The sequence below is a fragment of the Hylobates moloch genome, unplaced genomic scaffold (genome assembly GCF_009828535.3).
Source record: "Hylobates moloch isolate HMO894 unplaced genomic scaffold, HMol_V3 SCAFFOLD_10, whole genome shotgun sequence".
NCBI lineage: Eukaryota > Metazoa > Chordata > Mammalia > Primates > Hylobatidae > Hylobates > Hylobates moloch.
Window position 1 is genome coordinate 30,302,030 of NW_026652285.1, and position 16,438 is coordinate 30,318,467.

Sequence of the window (16,438 nt, forward strand, 5' to 3'; positions counted from 1 at the left end):
TGAATATTTGGCCAGGTGAGGTGGCTCATGTCTGCAGTCACAGCACTTTGGGAGGCAGAGACAGGAGGATCACTTGAGCCAGGAGTTTGAGACCAGTCTGGGAACAGAGTGAGACCCTGTCTCAAAAATTAAATTAAATTAAATTAAATATAAACAACATTTATGTTATGTGCACTTTATGCACATTGTAGTTCTCAGATTTTTTTGATGGGGGGAAAAGGTTGAATGGCTTCACTTGCAGCCCTGACATGGTTCCATGTGGGGCTTTCATAATAAGGTTTGGGAAAAGAGAGGAGGAAATGGAGGTTCTGCTGATCTTGGTGCCACCCAGTGTTGGATTCTGAAAGTGATTTTGTGATCTAGAGAGGAGGCGTGAAATAATACAATTTGGTGGGAAGAGTGAGTAGGGGTGTGCTTGTGTGTGTGTGTGTGTGTGTGTGTGTGTGTGTGTTTGTGGTGGTGGTGGAGAGAGATGGACACAAAAAGGAAAATGTAAGAAAAAGTTTGAATGAAAGCACAGCAGATACCACCATCTTGAAGTGACCATGACCCAGCTTTCCTCCACATGCAGGAGATAGTCCTGCGTAGCAAATAGTTGTAGTTTGCATTTTAATCTAGAAATAACTTTTTCATTTTCCAGAATTCTCAGTGAAAATAACTTGACTGAATTACGTAAGGATTCATTTGAAGGCCTGCTATTCCTCCAGTATTTGTAAGTTAGTTAATTATATTTATGAGTTTTTAGTCATATTATCTGTAAAATGAATAAGGGGTTCAAATTAGATAATCTCTCAGATTTCTTCGAGCAATAAAATTCTGCAATTCTTTAAGTTTGTATAGGGTCTCAGCCCATCTCTAGCATTAGCTACCTCCTGTGCATTTTCAGTTTTTAAATTATATAGACAAAATACAGACAGAAAAAAATTTCACATGGTAAGAAAATCTGAGCAGTGACTGACACCCATATGAACCTTGTTTTTTTGTTTTGTTTTGTTTTGTTTTTTTTTTTTGAGACGGAGTCTCGCTCTGTCGCCCAGGCTGGAGTGCAGTGGCGCAATCTCGGCTCACTGCAAGCTCCGTCTCCCGGGTTCAAACCATTCTCCTGCCTCAGCCTCTCCGAGTAGCTGGGACTACAGGCGCCCGCCACCACGCCCGGCTAATTTTTTGTATTTTCAGTAGAGACGGGGTTTCACCGTGGTCTCGATCTCCTGACCTCGTGATCCGCCCGCCTCGGCCTCCCAAAGTGCTGGGATTACAAGCGTGAGCCACCGCGCCCGGCATGAACCTTGTTTTATAAGGGTTCACATACCATTCTTTTTCTATTCAGTCTACAACCAATAGATCCAATCTAATCTATGGTCTATTTTTAAATAGCCCATTAAGTTAAGAATGGTTTTTGCATTTTTAAAGGACTGTGAAAGAAAAAGAAAAGAAACAGAGAAATATGCGAGAGAGATCATATGTGGCCCACAAAGCCTAGAATATTTACTGTCTGACCTTCACAAAAAAAGATTTCAAAAAGTTGGTTCAGTAGGATGAAAGGAATTAAAGTTAACTTCAGATTGTTGCCTAAAGGAGAAGAAAATGGAGACCACCTATATTCATTTGAACATCATTAATCCAGAATTTTTTGGTAATTTAATCGGAATTAAATTAACATTTAAATATTAAAAAGCTGAATTATATCAATAATATTATCAAGAATATTAAGCTACCAAGAGAATAGGCTGGTATTAAGGATTTCATTTCAGGAATTGTTATATTAAAACAGATGTTTAAAATGATGGTTAAGTGGTAGAGCTAGAAATGTTTACACTAAGAAGCACATCAGAAGGCCGGGCGCGGTGGCTCAAGCCTGTAATCCCAGCACTTTGGGAGGCCGAGGCGGGCGGATCACGAGGTCAGGAGATCGAGACCATCCTGGCTAACACGGTGAAACCCCGTCTCTACTAAAAATACAAAAAAATTAGCCGGGCGTGTTGGCGGGCGCCTGTAGTCCCAGCTAGTCGGGAGGCTGAGGCAGGAGAATGGCGTGAACCCGGGAGGCGGAGCTTGCAGTGAGCTGAGATGCGCCACTGCACTCCAGCCTGGGGGACACAGCAAGACTCCGTCTCAAAAAAAAAAAAAAAAAAAAAGAAGCACATCAGAAATGCCCCTAACTCTTCACTAATTACAAAATAACGATCTCCCCAGCCCTGTTACCAAGAAAGGGATCCCTGTATTTCTGTCTGTTTAGAGACAAGAAGATACTATGTTCATTGCTATGAAAACTTGATTCTTACCCTTTGTCCATAGAGGCGTGTATGTCATTAATCCTTATTAAGCTCATTAGTGATGGTCTTTTGCAAACAGATTCTTTCAAATATAGAAGGCTTAAGGGAAGTGGGTGTAAAGACCCTCAAGTGGATGCCAAAGTGCTACAGAGGCCATGAAATAATAAAACTACGTTTCCTTTAAAATAGTTATTTTCCTTCTACTCACTCCCCCAGCTATTCATTTATTTTACAAATATTTGAGTTTGCTTTATTTCCATGTGTCAGTTTTAAACATGGTGGGCAATGCAGATGAGCAAGACCTAGTCCATGCTTTCAAGGAGTTTATGCTCAGAAGAAATGGGATAAAAAATAACTACATTAAAAAGAAGAAATGGATGTGGGCACTAGGAGGGATAAATTGTTTCTGGAGCATAGGAGGGATAAATTGTTTCTGGAGCATAGAAGAGGAAAAAATGCCTTCAATTTGGACCCAGGAGGATGTAACTAGAACAGTGCCATTTGAATAGGACTTTGAAGGGCCACTGTGTAACATCAGACACACATCTTGGGGAAAAAAATATTCTAAACTTGCAAAAGGAAAATGGGAGGGCAAAACACGGAAAGTATTCGAGGAATGCCATGAGTACCCGTAGAGTACAAGGAGGGAGGGTAGGAAAATGGAGCCAGATCTTCTAGGGCTTTGAATGCCAAGCTGAGGAGCCAACATGGGGAACTGTGTTACCACAGCAGTGCTGTAAGATAGATCTGCGCCACAGTCATTGAGGGGGCACGTTAGAACTCAGTTCTGGACTCCACCCTCGTAGTTACTGATTCAGTTGGTCTAGAGTGGGACCAAGAATTTGCATCTTCAATAATTTCCCAGGAGATGCTGGTCTTTGCAAGCCACCTCTGGAGAGTTTATATGATGACTGTGTGCAGGATAGTTTAGGAAGGGAGAGGCTAGAGTTGGAGACATCAGCCAGACAACGTTACACCATCCAGGTAAAGAGGGAGGGACACACTCCATCGCTGTATAACTGAAGAAATTTCTTTCATGAAATATTAAAGAAATATAAAACCAAAAATGAATTTCTATTAATATGATAGAAATTATTCTATTAATATGATTCAAATTAGTTCAAAGTTATGTATTAGGTAAAAGGGTAACTTCCTTTCAAATGATGTGAAAGGACGTCTTTTATTTCTTCTGATATTGAACTGGCTTAGGAAAACAGACCGAAACTAAGAAGGTGTAGAAATGTGAGACTTTTTTGTTTTTTTTTTTGTTTTTTTTTTTTTTTTGAGACGGAGTCTCGCTCTGTCACCCAGGCTGGAGTGCAGTGGTGCAATCTCGGCTCACTGCAAGCTCTGCCTCCCGGGTTCATGCCATTCTCCTGCTTCAGCCTCCCAAGCAGCTAGGACTACAGGCACGTGTCACCAGGCCCGGCTAATTTTTTGTATTTTTTTTGTAGAGACGGGGTTTCACCGTGTTAGCCAGGATGGTCTTGATATCCTGACCTCAGGATCCACCAGCCTCGGCCTCCGAAAGTGCTGGGATTACAGGCGTGAGCCACGGCACCTGGCCCGACTTTTTTTTTTAATATTAGAAATTGTATATATAGAGATAAAATCTTTGAGCTCATAATCTAAGATTTGATGACACTACAAAAGGGCATCTAATCAAGTCTACTGCTCTCAGGAAAAATTAATTCCAAAGTCCATTAAGTTGTATATTTATTAAAACCATGAAAGTGAGACTCTAGGAGAGGTATGGGCAGGGTTAGGGGCTCTGGAAAGTTCAAATACAAGTCCAAACGTTTAGAGTTGAGATGAAAAATGTGTATTCAATATTATTCTAAACTCTTGCTATTATTCATACTAATCGACATTTAATAACTAATCAAGGCAATATTTTCCTTTTCCTAGAGATTTATCCTGCAATAAAATACAGTCTATTGAAAGACTTACATTTGAACCACTACCATTTTTGCAGTTTCTGTAAGTTACAAATATAACTTGATTACATTTGGAATTTTTATAAAAATTGTAAACCTCTTTGCTATTCATTTTGAAATATGATTAAAATTTTACCAGTAGAAAGCTACTAAAATTATACAGCAAATCCTTTTTGTCTCTAGCAAGGATTATTGTGAGAATTATTACACAGATCTTAGTGAATCATCAGAGAGCAGTGGTTCTCAGCTGGTGTGATTTTTGCACTCAGGTGGCATTTGGTAATGTCCGGAGACAGTTTTGGTTGACAAAACTGTGAGTGTGCTCCTGGCATCTGGTGGGCAAAGGCCAGAGATGCTGCTAAACATCCTTCAAGGTATAAGACAAACCCCCATGGCAAAGAGTTATATAGTCCAAAATGTCGATGGCACTAAAGTTGTGAAATCCTGTTCTAGAGAAATAAAGATCACTCAACACGGGTATTTACTGAGCATTCACTGTTTTGTAGCTAATGCGCCACATGTGCAGCGTTAAAGTATAAATTATAAGCCAGTATCTTCCACAGTGAGATTTCCTTAGTGCATAGAGAAGGGATTGAGGTTATGTTCCATCCTATATAAATTAGGATCATGGCAAATGGTAAATGTTCTGAAATAATTTTTTTTTCCTTTGGCTTGTGTCTTTTTTTTTTTTAGAAATCTTGGTTGCAATATAATTACAGAACTCAGCTTTGGAACATTTCAGGCCTGGCATGGAATGCAGTTTTTACATAAGTTGTAAGTGAAATAGAAGATGAATACATGTAAACAACTATTTATGTACAAAAACTCATACAATGATTGGTTAGCTGGGTATAAGCCCATTATGAACTCTGAAAAGCGAAGCGTGTCTTAAGATCAATTCATTTTTCTCAAATGGGGAAACTAAGGTACAAAGAGGCCAAGAGACTTACGTAGCTTATATATGACCTCCTCTGCTTGTCCTAGTTCTGACCTATAGCATGGGCAAGAAAAGGCATCAAAGAAGTGACCCTCAAATTAGCCTTGTTGCTGGGCAGGGTGGCTCAGACCTGTAATCCCAGAACTTTGGGAGTCGAGGTGGGCAGATCACCTGAGGTCAGGAATTCAACACCAGCCTGGCCAACATAGTGAAACCCTGTCCCTATTATAAATACAAAAAAATTAGCTGGGCATGGTGGTGCAGTTTTTTGCTTCCTGGAGGATTTTGTGTTAAGCTTCCTTCCTTGCAGCTAAATGTTGCAGACCTTTAAGCAGTTAGAAACTCTGCATATGAGCAGGAATCAAAGTTAAATCCAAAGTGTAGGACCAGACTTGGTGGCTCATGCCTGTAATCCCAGCACCTTGGGAGGCCGAGGTGGGAGGATCACTGGAGGTCAGGAGTTTGAGACCAGCCTGGCCAACATGGCGAAACCTCATCTCTACTAAAAATACAAAAATTAGCAGGTCGTGGTGGCGGGCGCCTGTGATCCCAGCTATCGGGAGGCTGAGGCACGAGAATGGCTTGAACCCGGGAGGTGGAAGTTGCAGTGAGCCGAGATTGTGCCACTACACTCCAACCTCCTCTCCAGGCTGGTCTCGAACTCCTGTGACCTCAGGTGATCCGCCCACCTCAGCCTCCCAAAGTGCTGGGGTTACAGGTGTGAGCCACCATGCCTGGCCAAGATGGTGTTTATGTTAAGCTATTGTGCAAAAAAAAAATTTTTGTGAAGAAAAGATATCGCTCTATCTTAATTCCATATACTTTCCTGACTACTCTTCTACCGTAAGTGCAAAAATTCTATGATTTCTCTGTATAACATACCCATCAAATCAGAGTGGGTATATTCAGTGGCCTGAAGGGGACTCAAGGTGAAGATTCTCCTCTACATCTGACTTTCGAGAAGACTTTCCACCTGCCTTGTGGTTCAGAAATCTAGTTTCACACAGTACATTTTGAGATAGAGGGAGGCGTTCAGGATGTGTCTGGACTAGAGCAGCAGTTTCTGCAGATGCTCCTCTCTGTCCTCATTGATTTGCTGATGCCTAACTTAGGAAAAGGACACTAAGGGCCTGTTTTTCTTTTGCCCTCACACCAGAGAACAGGCTCATTAGGTCCCTCCAGCAAGAGGTTTAGGTAGCATCAATACAAATGTTTTAAACTCACCATCTTTACTAAGCACTTTATACCACTAGGAGTCCCTCATAAAAATCTGGTGGCCGGGAGCGGTGGCTCCTGCCTGTAATTCCAGCACTTTGCTGAGGTGGGTGGATCACCTGAGGTCAGGAGTTCAAGACCAGCCTGACCAACATGGTGAAACCTGTCTCTACTAAAAATACAAAAATTAGCTGGGCATGGTGGCAGGCAACTGTAATCCTGGGTACTCAGGAGGCTGAGGCAGGAGAATTACTTGAAACCAGGAGGCGGAGGTTGCAGTGAGCCGAGATCGCACCATTGCACTCCAGCCTGAGCAACAGAGTGAGACTCTGTCTCAAATCATCATCATCATCATCATCATCATCATCATCATCATCATCATCATCATCATCTAGCCAGCTCCACTACAATTATGTAGGCAACACCAGGAAAACACTGGAATCACAGTTGATACAAATTAATGAATTCACTCAAAAACATTCACTGAGTGCCATGTCCATTTGTGCCAGGTACTGTACTAAGTGCTGGGGCTACAAAATCCATCTCAAAGACACACCAAGATAAGGACTTTGTCCCCAGGGGACTTTCATTCCTCAAGGAGGAAGTGGATGCTGATGGGAAAACATATGAGAGCCATGTGGGGATCTGTACGGCAGGGTGACAAGGAGAGGACAAAGCAGGAATGGGGGGTGGGTTAAGAAAGACTTGAGGAGACACTAACCTTCTTATCTTGAGTTTCTGTGTTCATCTTAAACAACAGAAAAAGGCATTTGCTTCGTGGTGATGAAAAAATCAGAGCTAGCTGATATTGGAAACTAGTACTCATTTCATAGAAACAGAATAGAGCTGTACCCTTCAAACTAAGTCACGGTTACTTTAAAGATTGGCACAAGGGTCTGAACACAGAAGTGTATGTTAGGGGCTGGGCTCCTTTGGGGTCAAATCTTCCTGGTAAACAAAGCTACATTGCAGAGTCATATTTGGCACGTGACATATAGACCCATTGCATTTCTTTCCAAAGGCAAGTTGCCAAGGGAAGGTGCCAGTAATGTTATGACCAATATGACACCGTTTTGTGGTGTTTGTAAGTTGAAACAATATATTTCCCTGCATTACATAAGTTTGTAAAAAACAAAAAAAGAGGCCCCAGCTGTGGTTGATTGAAGATGAATTGAATAGAACGTAATCTTCAGGGCTTCTCACTTGCACAGGCCCTTCCAAGGTCCTGGGAGGGCCCCTGGAAATTTTTGTATTCATAATTTTTTTATGTTTTTACTAGATAAGGTTCGGGCCCCACAAAATCCTGACATCATCCCTGGGTTCCAATAGTTACAACCCAGTAAATCCCTTGAATGAAACCTCTATGTTATTGACAAATACTGACTAGCCAAGTTAGCAGGGTGATAGGGTCAGTCTATTTTGAATCTGAAATCCATCTCAAAGACAGGCCAAGAGCTTATTAGTGGACTTAACTGGATTCTGCTGGCCCAAGCGCCGTAAAGTTAAACAACTATATTGAGGTTTTGCATTGGGGAAAGGAGGACATTTATTTGCAGGGCATCCAAGCAAGAAGGACCAGGCGGCTAACTATCAAAGTCCCTCGCTGAATGGGGGCGATAATCATATCTCTTACAGATGAAATCATGAATGAAATGGTTTATGGAAAAGCAGCAATGGTTGATAATCCTAAATGTTAAGTATGTTTATATTTTTTCCCTGACTTAAGTGCGTCTCCTTCATTCCTATACACAGGTCCAGACTGATGGCTTATTTTTGAAAATTCTCGTAGTCACTTCATTGGTTCTAACAATAATTTTAGAAACTGGATGACTTGGCAATGTAGAAAGGCTGTACTTTATTCAGAGAGAGTACACTCACATATTGGCTTGTCTATGGCACATCGATACCGTGCCAAGAATGTAAGCACTAAGAGAGAAGAAGAGGACAATCCAGGCTTTATCCCTATTGAATTATTTATCCCACTATTAGGATATTAGTGAGGCAGGTGTGGCCACACTGTGATGGCAAATTGAGCTTCGGTCACAAACATGCCTTACTGTTCCCCCCAGTCTACTGACTTCGGCTTCCTTTACATAGCGGTAGATGCACAAAAGTTTGCACAGTTGAGGGTATTTTGTCATGTTTTGGTATGTACTGGAATCCTGGCAGCTTCTTCTCTGATTCGGAGAGGCACAAACATTAAAGACGAAAAGAACAACTCGGGTCTGTCCTTTGGGGTGATTTAGGGTGGCTGTTTAAATTTGTAATGGTTGAAAAGTCTTGAGATTGTCACACCTAGCAACTCTTATACTTTTCTTCTCTCAGCTGCCGCTTATTCTTTTCACCTGTGTAACAAGCTGTCTTCTCTTCTCACAGAAGCTTAGCATTTCTTCCTCTGCCCCAAAGCATTTTTTCAATACTTAATTTACTAGGTGCTGTTTATGTTGTAGGCACCTAAGTACTTATACAAGTGAGATAACATGTCCGAAGTTCTTAGAACACTGCTTGGCATATGGTAAATGCTCCATACATGTTACCTCCTGTGATATCTCATTTTCATTTTTCCAACAACTCTTGCGATGCGGTTATTATTATCATTTCCATTTTGCAGATGAGGAAGTTGAAACTCAGAGATGCTAGGTAATTTGCTAAGGTTCACACGGCTAATAAGTGGCAGAACCACTTACAAACTTTGCAAGTAATTTTCAATGCAGCTCTTAGTTCCCCTGTAATAGGAGCTGAATGATGACAATTTGGCTTTGTGTGCATTGTATCTTACTTTCTAACTTGAACAGGACCTGTACAGCAGTGAGCTCCATTTCCCTCTGAGAATCCCATGCTTCTGGAGCTCCTGGCTGTACCAGCTCTGGGCATCCCCAGGGTTTATGCTCACCGGTCAGTGCTGGTGTGACATGACGGCTGAGCACCGGCACTGTTTCCCGTGCATTGCTAGGCACTAGACACGTGCTCTTTCATTTATTCCTCAAATTGCTTTGTGCTGTAAATGCTACCCAGAAAGGCTCATGTTCATTACTCAAGTCACTTCACCAGAAAGTGACAGAGCCAGAATTCAAACCCAGGTCTGCCAGATTCCAGGTCCCTTGCATCTTTGGTTTTTCCTCATTGCAAGGGAGTCTTCTTCAAGGTTATTCTCAGGACTTTGATTAAGATACAGGCTCACAGCTGGGCATGGTGGCTCATGCTGTAATCCCAGCACTTTGGGAAGCCAAGGTGGGTGGATCACTTGGGCTCAGGAGTTCGAGACCAGCCTGGCCAACATGGTGAAACCCCGTCTCTACTAAAAATACAAAAATTAACCAGGCATGGGGATGGGCACCTATAATCCCAGCTACTCTGAAGGCTGAGGCAGGAGAATCACTTGGCCCCAGTAGGTGGAGGTTGCAGTGAGCCAAGATCACACCACTGCACTCCAGCCTGGGCAACAGAGTGAGACTTCATCTCAAAAAAAAAGGCTCACCATTTCAGATTCTCTAGACTTTGCCCCTGAAAAAGCATTTATGTGATGCAGTCCGAGGTCTTGTAGTGAGGAGCTTGGTGTGGGGAGATGTGTGGCTCATGAACCTGTGTAGATGAATAAAGGAAAGAGGTTACTTTCTCCCTAAGTACACTGCACATATTGGGTGAGGGTCTAGGTCATCTGCTTATTTCTTTGACTACCTTCCTCCACGGGACCAGTTTTCCCTGACTGCCTTGGAATTCTAGCGTAGATCATTTTGGAGTTTGTCATTTAAATTTATTTTCACGGCCTGCTTTGGACATTTTTTCAGCTAAAGCTGTTAGGATTTCAGTACATTTAAGACAGTGATGACGTGCTCCAGTCCTTTCATCTCTGTCTCCTCAGTTAATAGAAAGGAAACGTAGCCCATCTGTCTGGACCTGTACAGAAGAATTTGGAGGAAAAACAGGCAAGAAATGTTCCCTTATTTTGTGAGCTACCTTTATTCTGTCCCATTGTTCTACAGCAAAAGGCTTGTACAAAAATATTTATTTTCCTCATCTTATAAGCCATATTTAAAAAAATTATTTAGATCAGTACTTCTTAAACTTTTGCACTGAGACAGTCTTTGAGGCTAAAAAAAAGCTTGCCACATTTTACTCCCATAAAGATACCAAAAAGGCGATGGACTGGGAGTCAGTGCACCTTAGTTTAATGTATAAAATGAAGGACTTGAACCAGAAATGGAAATGATCATCTACTGTGAATCTAAAAACACTCGAGGCTGGGCGTGCTGGCTCATGCCTGTAATCCCAGCACTTTAGGAGGCCAAGACAGGCAGGTCGCTTGAGCCCCAGGAGTTCAAGATCAGCCTGGGCAACAAAGTGAGACCCCGATCTCTACAAAAAGACTTTTAAAAAGTGGAAACATAAATATAAATAAATAAAAACATTCATATCATTTGGTTTGTGGAAAAGAGTTGCTGTAGAGTCCTCAAACTTGAGCCGTTGAGCCAGTTCCCACTCAGTCTCTCCATGGCCCAGGCACAACCTTAGTCAAGAAAAGAATGCCTTAGAACAGGAGGAAAATAGGGTCATATCGAGTGGCCCTATATTTTGATTTCATTAGGGACAAAGGCAAAGATCCTAATGGCAGCTGGAGAAGAGCTTCCTGGTTCAGAGGTAATGCTGAGCTCAAGGCTGTGGGTGAGCTGTCAAGAAAGAGGGAAGGTTGGAGAGTGAGATAATTTTGGAGAAAAGATAACAAAGTTTGCTAAGTTGTTTGGCTACATATTGCTTTACAGTCATTATTTTTGGTTGTTAAAAAAAAAAAAAATAGAAACAGGGTCTCACTGTGTTACCCAGGCTGGTCTGAAACTCCTGGGCTCAAGCTCACCTTCTGCTTTGGCCTCCCAAAGTGCTGAGATTACAGGCTTGAGCTGCTGTGCCCAGCCTACATTCGTTTTTAATAGCTGGGAGGAAAGTGGGCAGAGGAAGATATAGAATGAGGGAGTAGCCGACTTGTAAAGAGCCCACCAGTGGTCTTACAAGTTTTCATGCCAAAAAAAATCACAAAGGATATTTAAAGCCCTACTTTGAGAATCCATACTTAACCAGTCATGTGGCACTCACATTCTTCCTCTTTGTAACCTCATCTTATTGGATATTAGTGTTACAAAACAAATTAACGGCACTGAAAAACCATCTGGAATAGGAAGAGGAGGGGGATCACAAGGCAGGACAAGCTGTGTGGCTCCCAGCCTCGCCACTGACTCACTCTTGATCTTTGTCAAGGGAGAGTGAATCTTCACTCCTCTTTTTTCCATCTGCCAGCATGTTTGGTCTTCTGGCACCTGGTGTTCTATATAGTACAACATGCTTCTTTGTGTTAAATTGAGACATGATCCACATACCATCAACACAGTATTATAAAGTGTACAGTTCAGTGGCGGTTAGTATATTCTCAAGGTTGTATAGCAAACAATCACCATTATATAACCCCAGAACATTTTCATCAGCCCAAAAAGAAACATGGTACCCATTAGCTGTCACACCCCAGTGCTGTCTTCCCTCAGGCCCAGGTAACTACTAATCTACTTTGAGTCCCTATGGATTTGCCTATTCTAGATCTTTCATATAAACGAATCATACAGTATGTGGCCTTTTGTGTCTGGTTTCTTTTCATGAAGCATGTTGTTTCTAAGGTCCTCCCATGCTGCAGCATGGATCATTCCTTTACAAGGCTGAGTGATATTCCATTGTATGGAGCCATCACTATATCAGTTCATCCATTCATCACTTAGTGGACATTTGGTTCTTTCTACTTTATTTTGGCTTTTATGAATAATGCTGCTATGGACATGCATGTACTACTTTTTGTGTGGACATGTTTTTAATTCTAGGGTGCATCCCTAGCAGAATTGCTAGATCATATGGCAACTCTTATGTTTAACTTTTTGAGGACCTGTCAGACCGACCTCCACAGTGGCTGCTCCATTTTACTCTTCCATCTACAATGTTTGAGGGTTTCAATTTCTCCATGTCTTTGTCAACACTGTCGTTGTCTAGCTCTTCTCATAGCCATCCCAGTGAGTGTAAAGTAGCATCTCGCTGCAATTTTTGATGGATATTTCCCTAATGATTTAAGACATTCAACATTTTTGTGTGTATATGAGCCATTTATATATCTTCTTTGAAGAAATATTTATTCAAATCCTCTGTCCATTTAAAAAATTGATTTGTCTTTTTATTGAATTATAGGAATTCTGTATATCTTCTGGATACTCTGGATATTAGACCTTAACAGATAATTTGCCAATATTTTCTCTCATCCTGTGAGTTCTTTGACTTTCTTGCCGGTGTCCTTTGATGCACAAAAGTTTTTAATTTTGATAAAATCTAATGTATTTTTCCTTTGGTTGTTTGTGCTTTTGGTATCATGTGTGTGTATAAAATGTCTTATTCTTCTTTAAAAAGGATCAGGGTTTGGTTTCAAATCAGGCTGTGTCCCTTTCATCAGTCTGACATTCTTTTCACCATGTCAGCTGCCTTCAGCTAGTAATACTTCATTAAATTCAAAAGACAAAATTGTTTTAAAAGAAAAAAATCCAGTTTGGAGAAGAAAAAACTGTTGTCTAATCGGAGATTTACTCCCATGTTTTTGTCTAAGAGTCTTGTCGTTTTGGCTCTTACATTTAGATATTTGACATATTTTGCATCAATTTTTATAATTGTGTGAGATGTAGAGGGTCCACCTTCATTATTTTGCACATAGATGTTCAGTTGTTCCAGCACCATTTAAAAAAAAACATTATTTCCACATTGAATTGTTTTAGCGCCCTTGTCAAAAATCAATTTTCCATAAATGTGAGGGTTTATTTCTGGGTTGTCAGTTCTATTCTATTGATTTATTTGTCTGTCCACATTACAGTGTCACACTGTGATTGCTGTAGATTTGATTTGGGTTTTGAAACTGGGACATTTGAGTCTTCCCACTTTATTATTTTACAAGATTATTTTGCTATTTAGGGTGCCTTAAATTGCATTATAATTTTAGAACCAGCTTGTCACTTTCTGGAAAGAAGCCAGCTGGGATTTTGATAAGAATTGTACTGATAATAGCAAAGACATGTAATCAACCCAAATGCCCAACCTAACTGCTATGTTATTCCTGTTCCAATACTTTGCAATATATGTAGCTTTTTAGAAAGAGGATATGTTAGCAGGGCGCAGTGGCTCACGCCTGTAATCCCAGCACTTTGGGAGGCCGAGGCAGGCGGATCGCCGGAGGTCAGGAGTTAAGAGACCAGCCTGGCCAACATGGTGAAACCCCGTGTCTACTGAAAGTACAAAAATTAGCAGGGCGTGGTGGCGGGCGCCTGTAATCCCAGCTACTCGGGAGGCTGAGGTAGGAGAATCGCTTGAACCCGGGAGATGGAGGTTGCAGTAAGCCAAGGTCACGCCATTGCACTCAAGCCTGGGCAACAGAGTGAGACTCCAATGGAGACAGGGTTTCAGCACGTTGATCAGGCTGCTCTCGAACTCCTAACCTCAGATGATCCACCTGCTTCAGCCTCCCAAAGTGCTGGGATTACAGGCGTGAGCTACCATGCCTGGCCAATAAATGAAAGCTTTTTAACTCCAAAAAACAACAATTGTGGTGAAACCATAGATCAATTTGGAGAATCGTGCTATTATTATCTGCTCCATGTTTACAGAATACTCTGTTGAATTTGGTTTGCCAGATTTTGTCAAGCGTTTTTCCGTCTACATTCATAAGAAATACTGGTCTGTAATTTTTTGTGTGTGACGTCTTTAGTTTGGATACCAGGTTAATATCACCCTCATAGAATAAGTTAGGAAATGTTCTTTCCTCATCTGTGTTTTGAAAGACTTTATGAAGGATTGGTGTTAATTCTTCTTTAAGTATTTGGTAGATTCACCAGTGAGGCTGCCTGCTGGTCTTTTCTTAGTGGAAAGTTTTTTGATTACTACCTCAATCTCTTTACTTGACATAGGTCTGGCTATTCAGATTTTCTGTTTTTCTCGTCAGATTCAGCAGTTTATATCTTTCTGGTAATGTGTCTTTCATCCAGCTTATCCAATTATTAGCATATATTGTTTATATATATAATCCTTTTTATTCATATTATAATCCTTTTTATGTCTCTAAGAACAATAGTAATATCCCCTCCCATTTCTAATTTTAATAATTTGGTCTTCTGTATTTGTGCAGTGAAGTGGCTCACACCTGTCATCCTAGCACTTTGGGAGGCTGTGGTGGGAGGATCGCTGGAGCCCAGGAGTTCAAGGCCAGCCGGGGCAACATACTGAGACCTTATCTCTACAAAAAAAATTTAAAAGTTAGCTGAGCGTGGTGGCACACGCCTGTAGTCACAGCTACTCAGGTGGCTAAGGCAGGAGGATCACTTGAGCCCGGGAGGTCAGGGCTGCAGTGAGCCATGATTGTGCCACTGCACTCCAGCCTGGGAAACAGAGTGAAAACCTGTCTTGAAAAATGAACAATAAAAAAACAAATGTTTGTGGCCAGATGCAGTGGTGCGTACCTATAATCCCTGTACTTTGGGAGGCCAAGAGTTTGAGACCAGCCTGGGCAACATAGTGAGACCCTATCTCTAAAAATTTTTTTTAGTTAGCCGAGTGTGGTGGTGCGCACCTGTCGTCTCAGCTACATCTTAATTTTATAACGTTGTAGTTCAGATTAATTCCAACTTTGTTTCAATAGTATACAAAAACTTTGCTTCTCTAAAGCTCCACTCTCACCCTCTCCTTTATACTGTTATTGTCACACATTACATCTTTATATACTTTATGTTCATCAACTAGATTTATAATTATTGCAGTATGTAAGTATCTTTTTCTTATTTTTTTCCTTTTTTTGGGACGGTCTTGCTCTGTTGCCCAGGCTGGAGTGCAGTGGCACAATCTTGACTCGCTGCAACCTCTGCCTCCCAGGTTCAAGCAATTCTAGTGCCTCAGCCTCCTGAGTAGCTGGGACTACAGGCATGTAACACCACACCTGGCTAATTTTTGTATTTTTAGTAGAGACAGGGTTTCAACATGTTTGCCAGGCTGGTCTCAACCTCTTGACCTCAAGTGATCCTCCAGCCTCAGCCTCCCAAAGTGCTGGGATTACAGGCCTGAGCCACTGTGCCCGGCCAGTGCTTTTTATTTCTTTGTGCAGATTCACGTTAGTACTCCTTATAGGGCAGGTCTTCTAGCAACAAAGTCTCTCAGTTTTTATTTATCTAGAATATCTTAATTTCTCTTCAATTTCAAAGGTAGTTTTGCCAGGTATAGAATTATTGGTTGACAATTTCTTCAGCACTTTGAATATGCCATTTCATTGCCTTTTTGTCCTCCACTGTTGTGTGTGGTTGCTTTGTTTTGTTTTTAGACAGGGTCTTGCTCTGTTACCCAGGCTGGAGTGCAGTGGGGCAATCACTCACCTCATTGCAGCCTCCACCTCCCAGGCTTAAGCAATGCTGTCACCTCAGCCTCCTGGGTAGCTGGGCCTACAGGCATGCACCACCACACCCAGTTATTTTTAAATTTTTTGTAGAGACAGGTTTTTACTATATTGCCAGTGCTGGTATCCAACTCCTGGCTTCAAGCAATTCTTGAGCCTCAAGCCTCCCAAGGTACTGGGAGTACAGGTGTGAGCAACTATGCTCAGCACCTCCATTGTTTTTGAAGAGAAATCAGCTATTGATCTTATTGAGGATCCCTTGTATGTGATGGGTTGCTTTTCTCTTGCTGCTTTGAAGATATTCTGTCTTTGGCTTCTGTCAGTTTGATTACAGTATGTTTAGATGTGGATCCCTCAGTTTTTCCTACTTGTAGTTCCTTGAGCTTCTTGAATATGCAGATTGTTTTTCATCATGTTTGGGAAGTTTGGGGCCATTATTTCTTCAAATATTCTTTCTCCTTTTTTCTGTTTGTCTTCTCCTGGGACTCTCATTATATGTATGTTAGTAAGCTTGATGATGTGTTCCACAAACAGGTCTCTGAGATTCCATACACTTTCATTCATTTTTATTTCTGTTCCTCAGAGTCAACAATCTCAATTAACCTTCAAGTTCCCCATTCTTTCTTCTGCC

General features: G+C 41.4%; 1 protein-coding gene and 1 long non-coding RNA gene across 6 annotated transcripts in view; one reads left to right on the forward strand and one right to left on the reverse strand.

Moving 5' to 3' along the window:
- The window catches only part of LOC116475011 (uncharacterized), a 57,636-nt gene that overhangs the window by 21,160 nt on the left and 20,038 nt on the right, over positions 1-16,438 (reverse strand). The gene's annotated exons all lie outside the window — the stretch shown is intronic.
- LOC116475009 (leucine-rich repeat-containing protein 37A2-like) overlaps positions 1-16,438 on the forward strand; it is a 44,328-nt gene that overhangs the window by 7,193 nt on the left and 20,697 nt on the right. The window contains exons 4-6 of one of the 2 annotated variants that reach the window (XM_032163975.2): positions 641-712; positions 4,182-4,253; positions 4,904-4,984. The exons of the other annotated variant lie outside the window; for it this stretch is intronic. Coding sequence (XP_032019866.1) covers positions 641-712; positions 4,182-4,253; positions 4,904-4,984 — 225 coding nt within the window. The remainder of the gene's footprint in view (positions 1-640; positions 713-4,181; positions 4,254-4,903; positions 4,985-16,438) is intronic. 2 annotated transcript variants of the gene reach the window in all.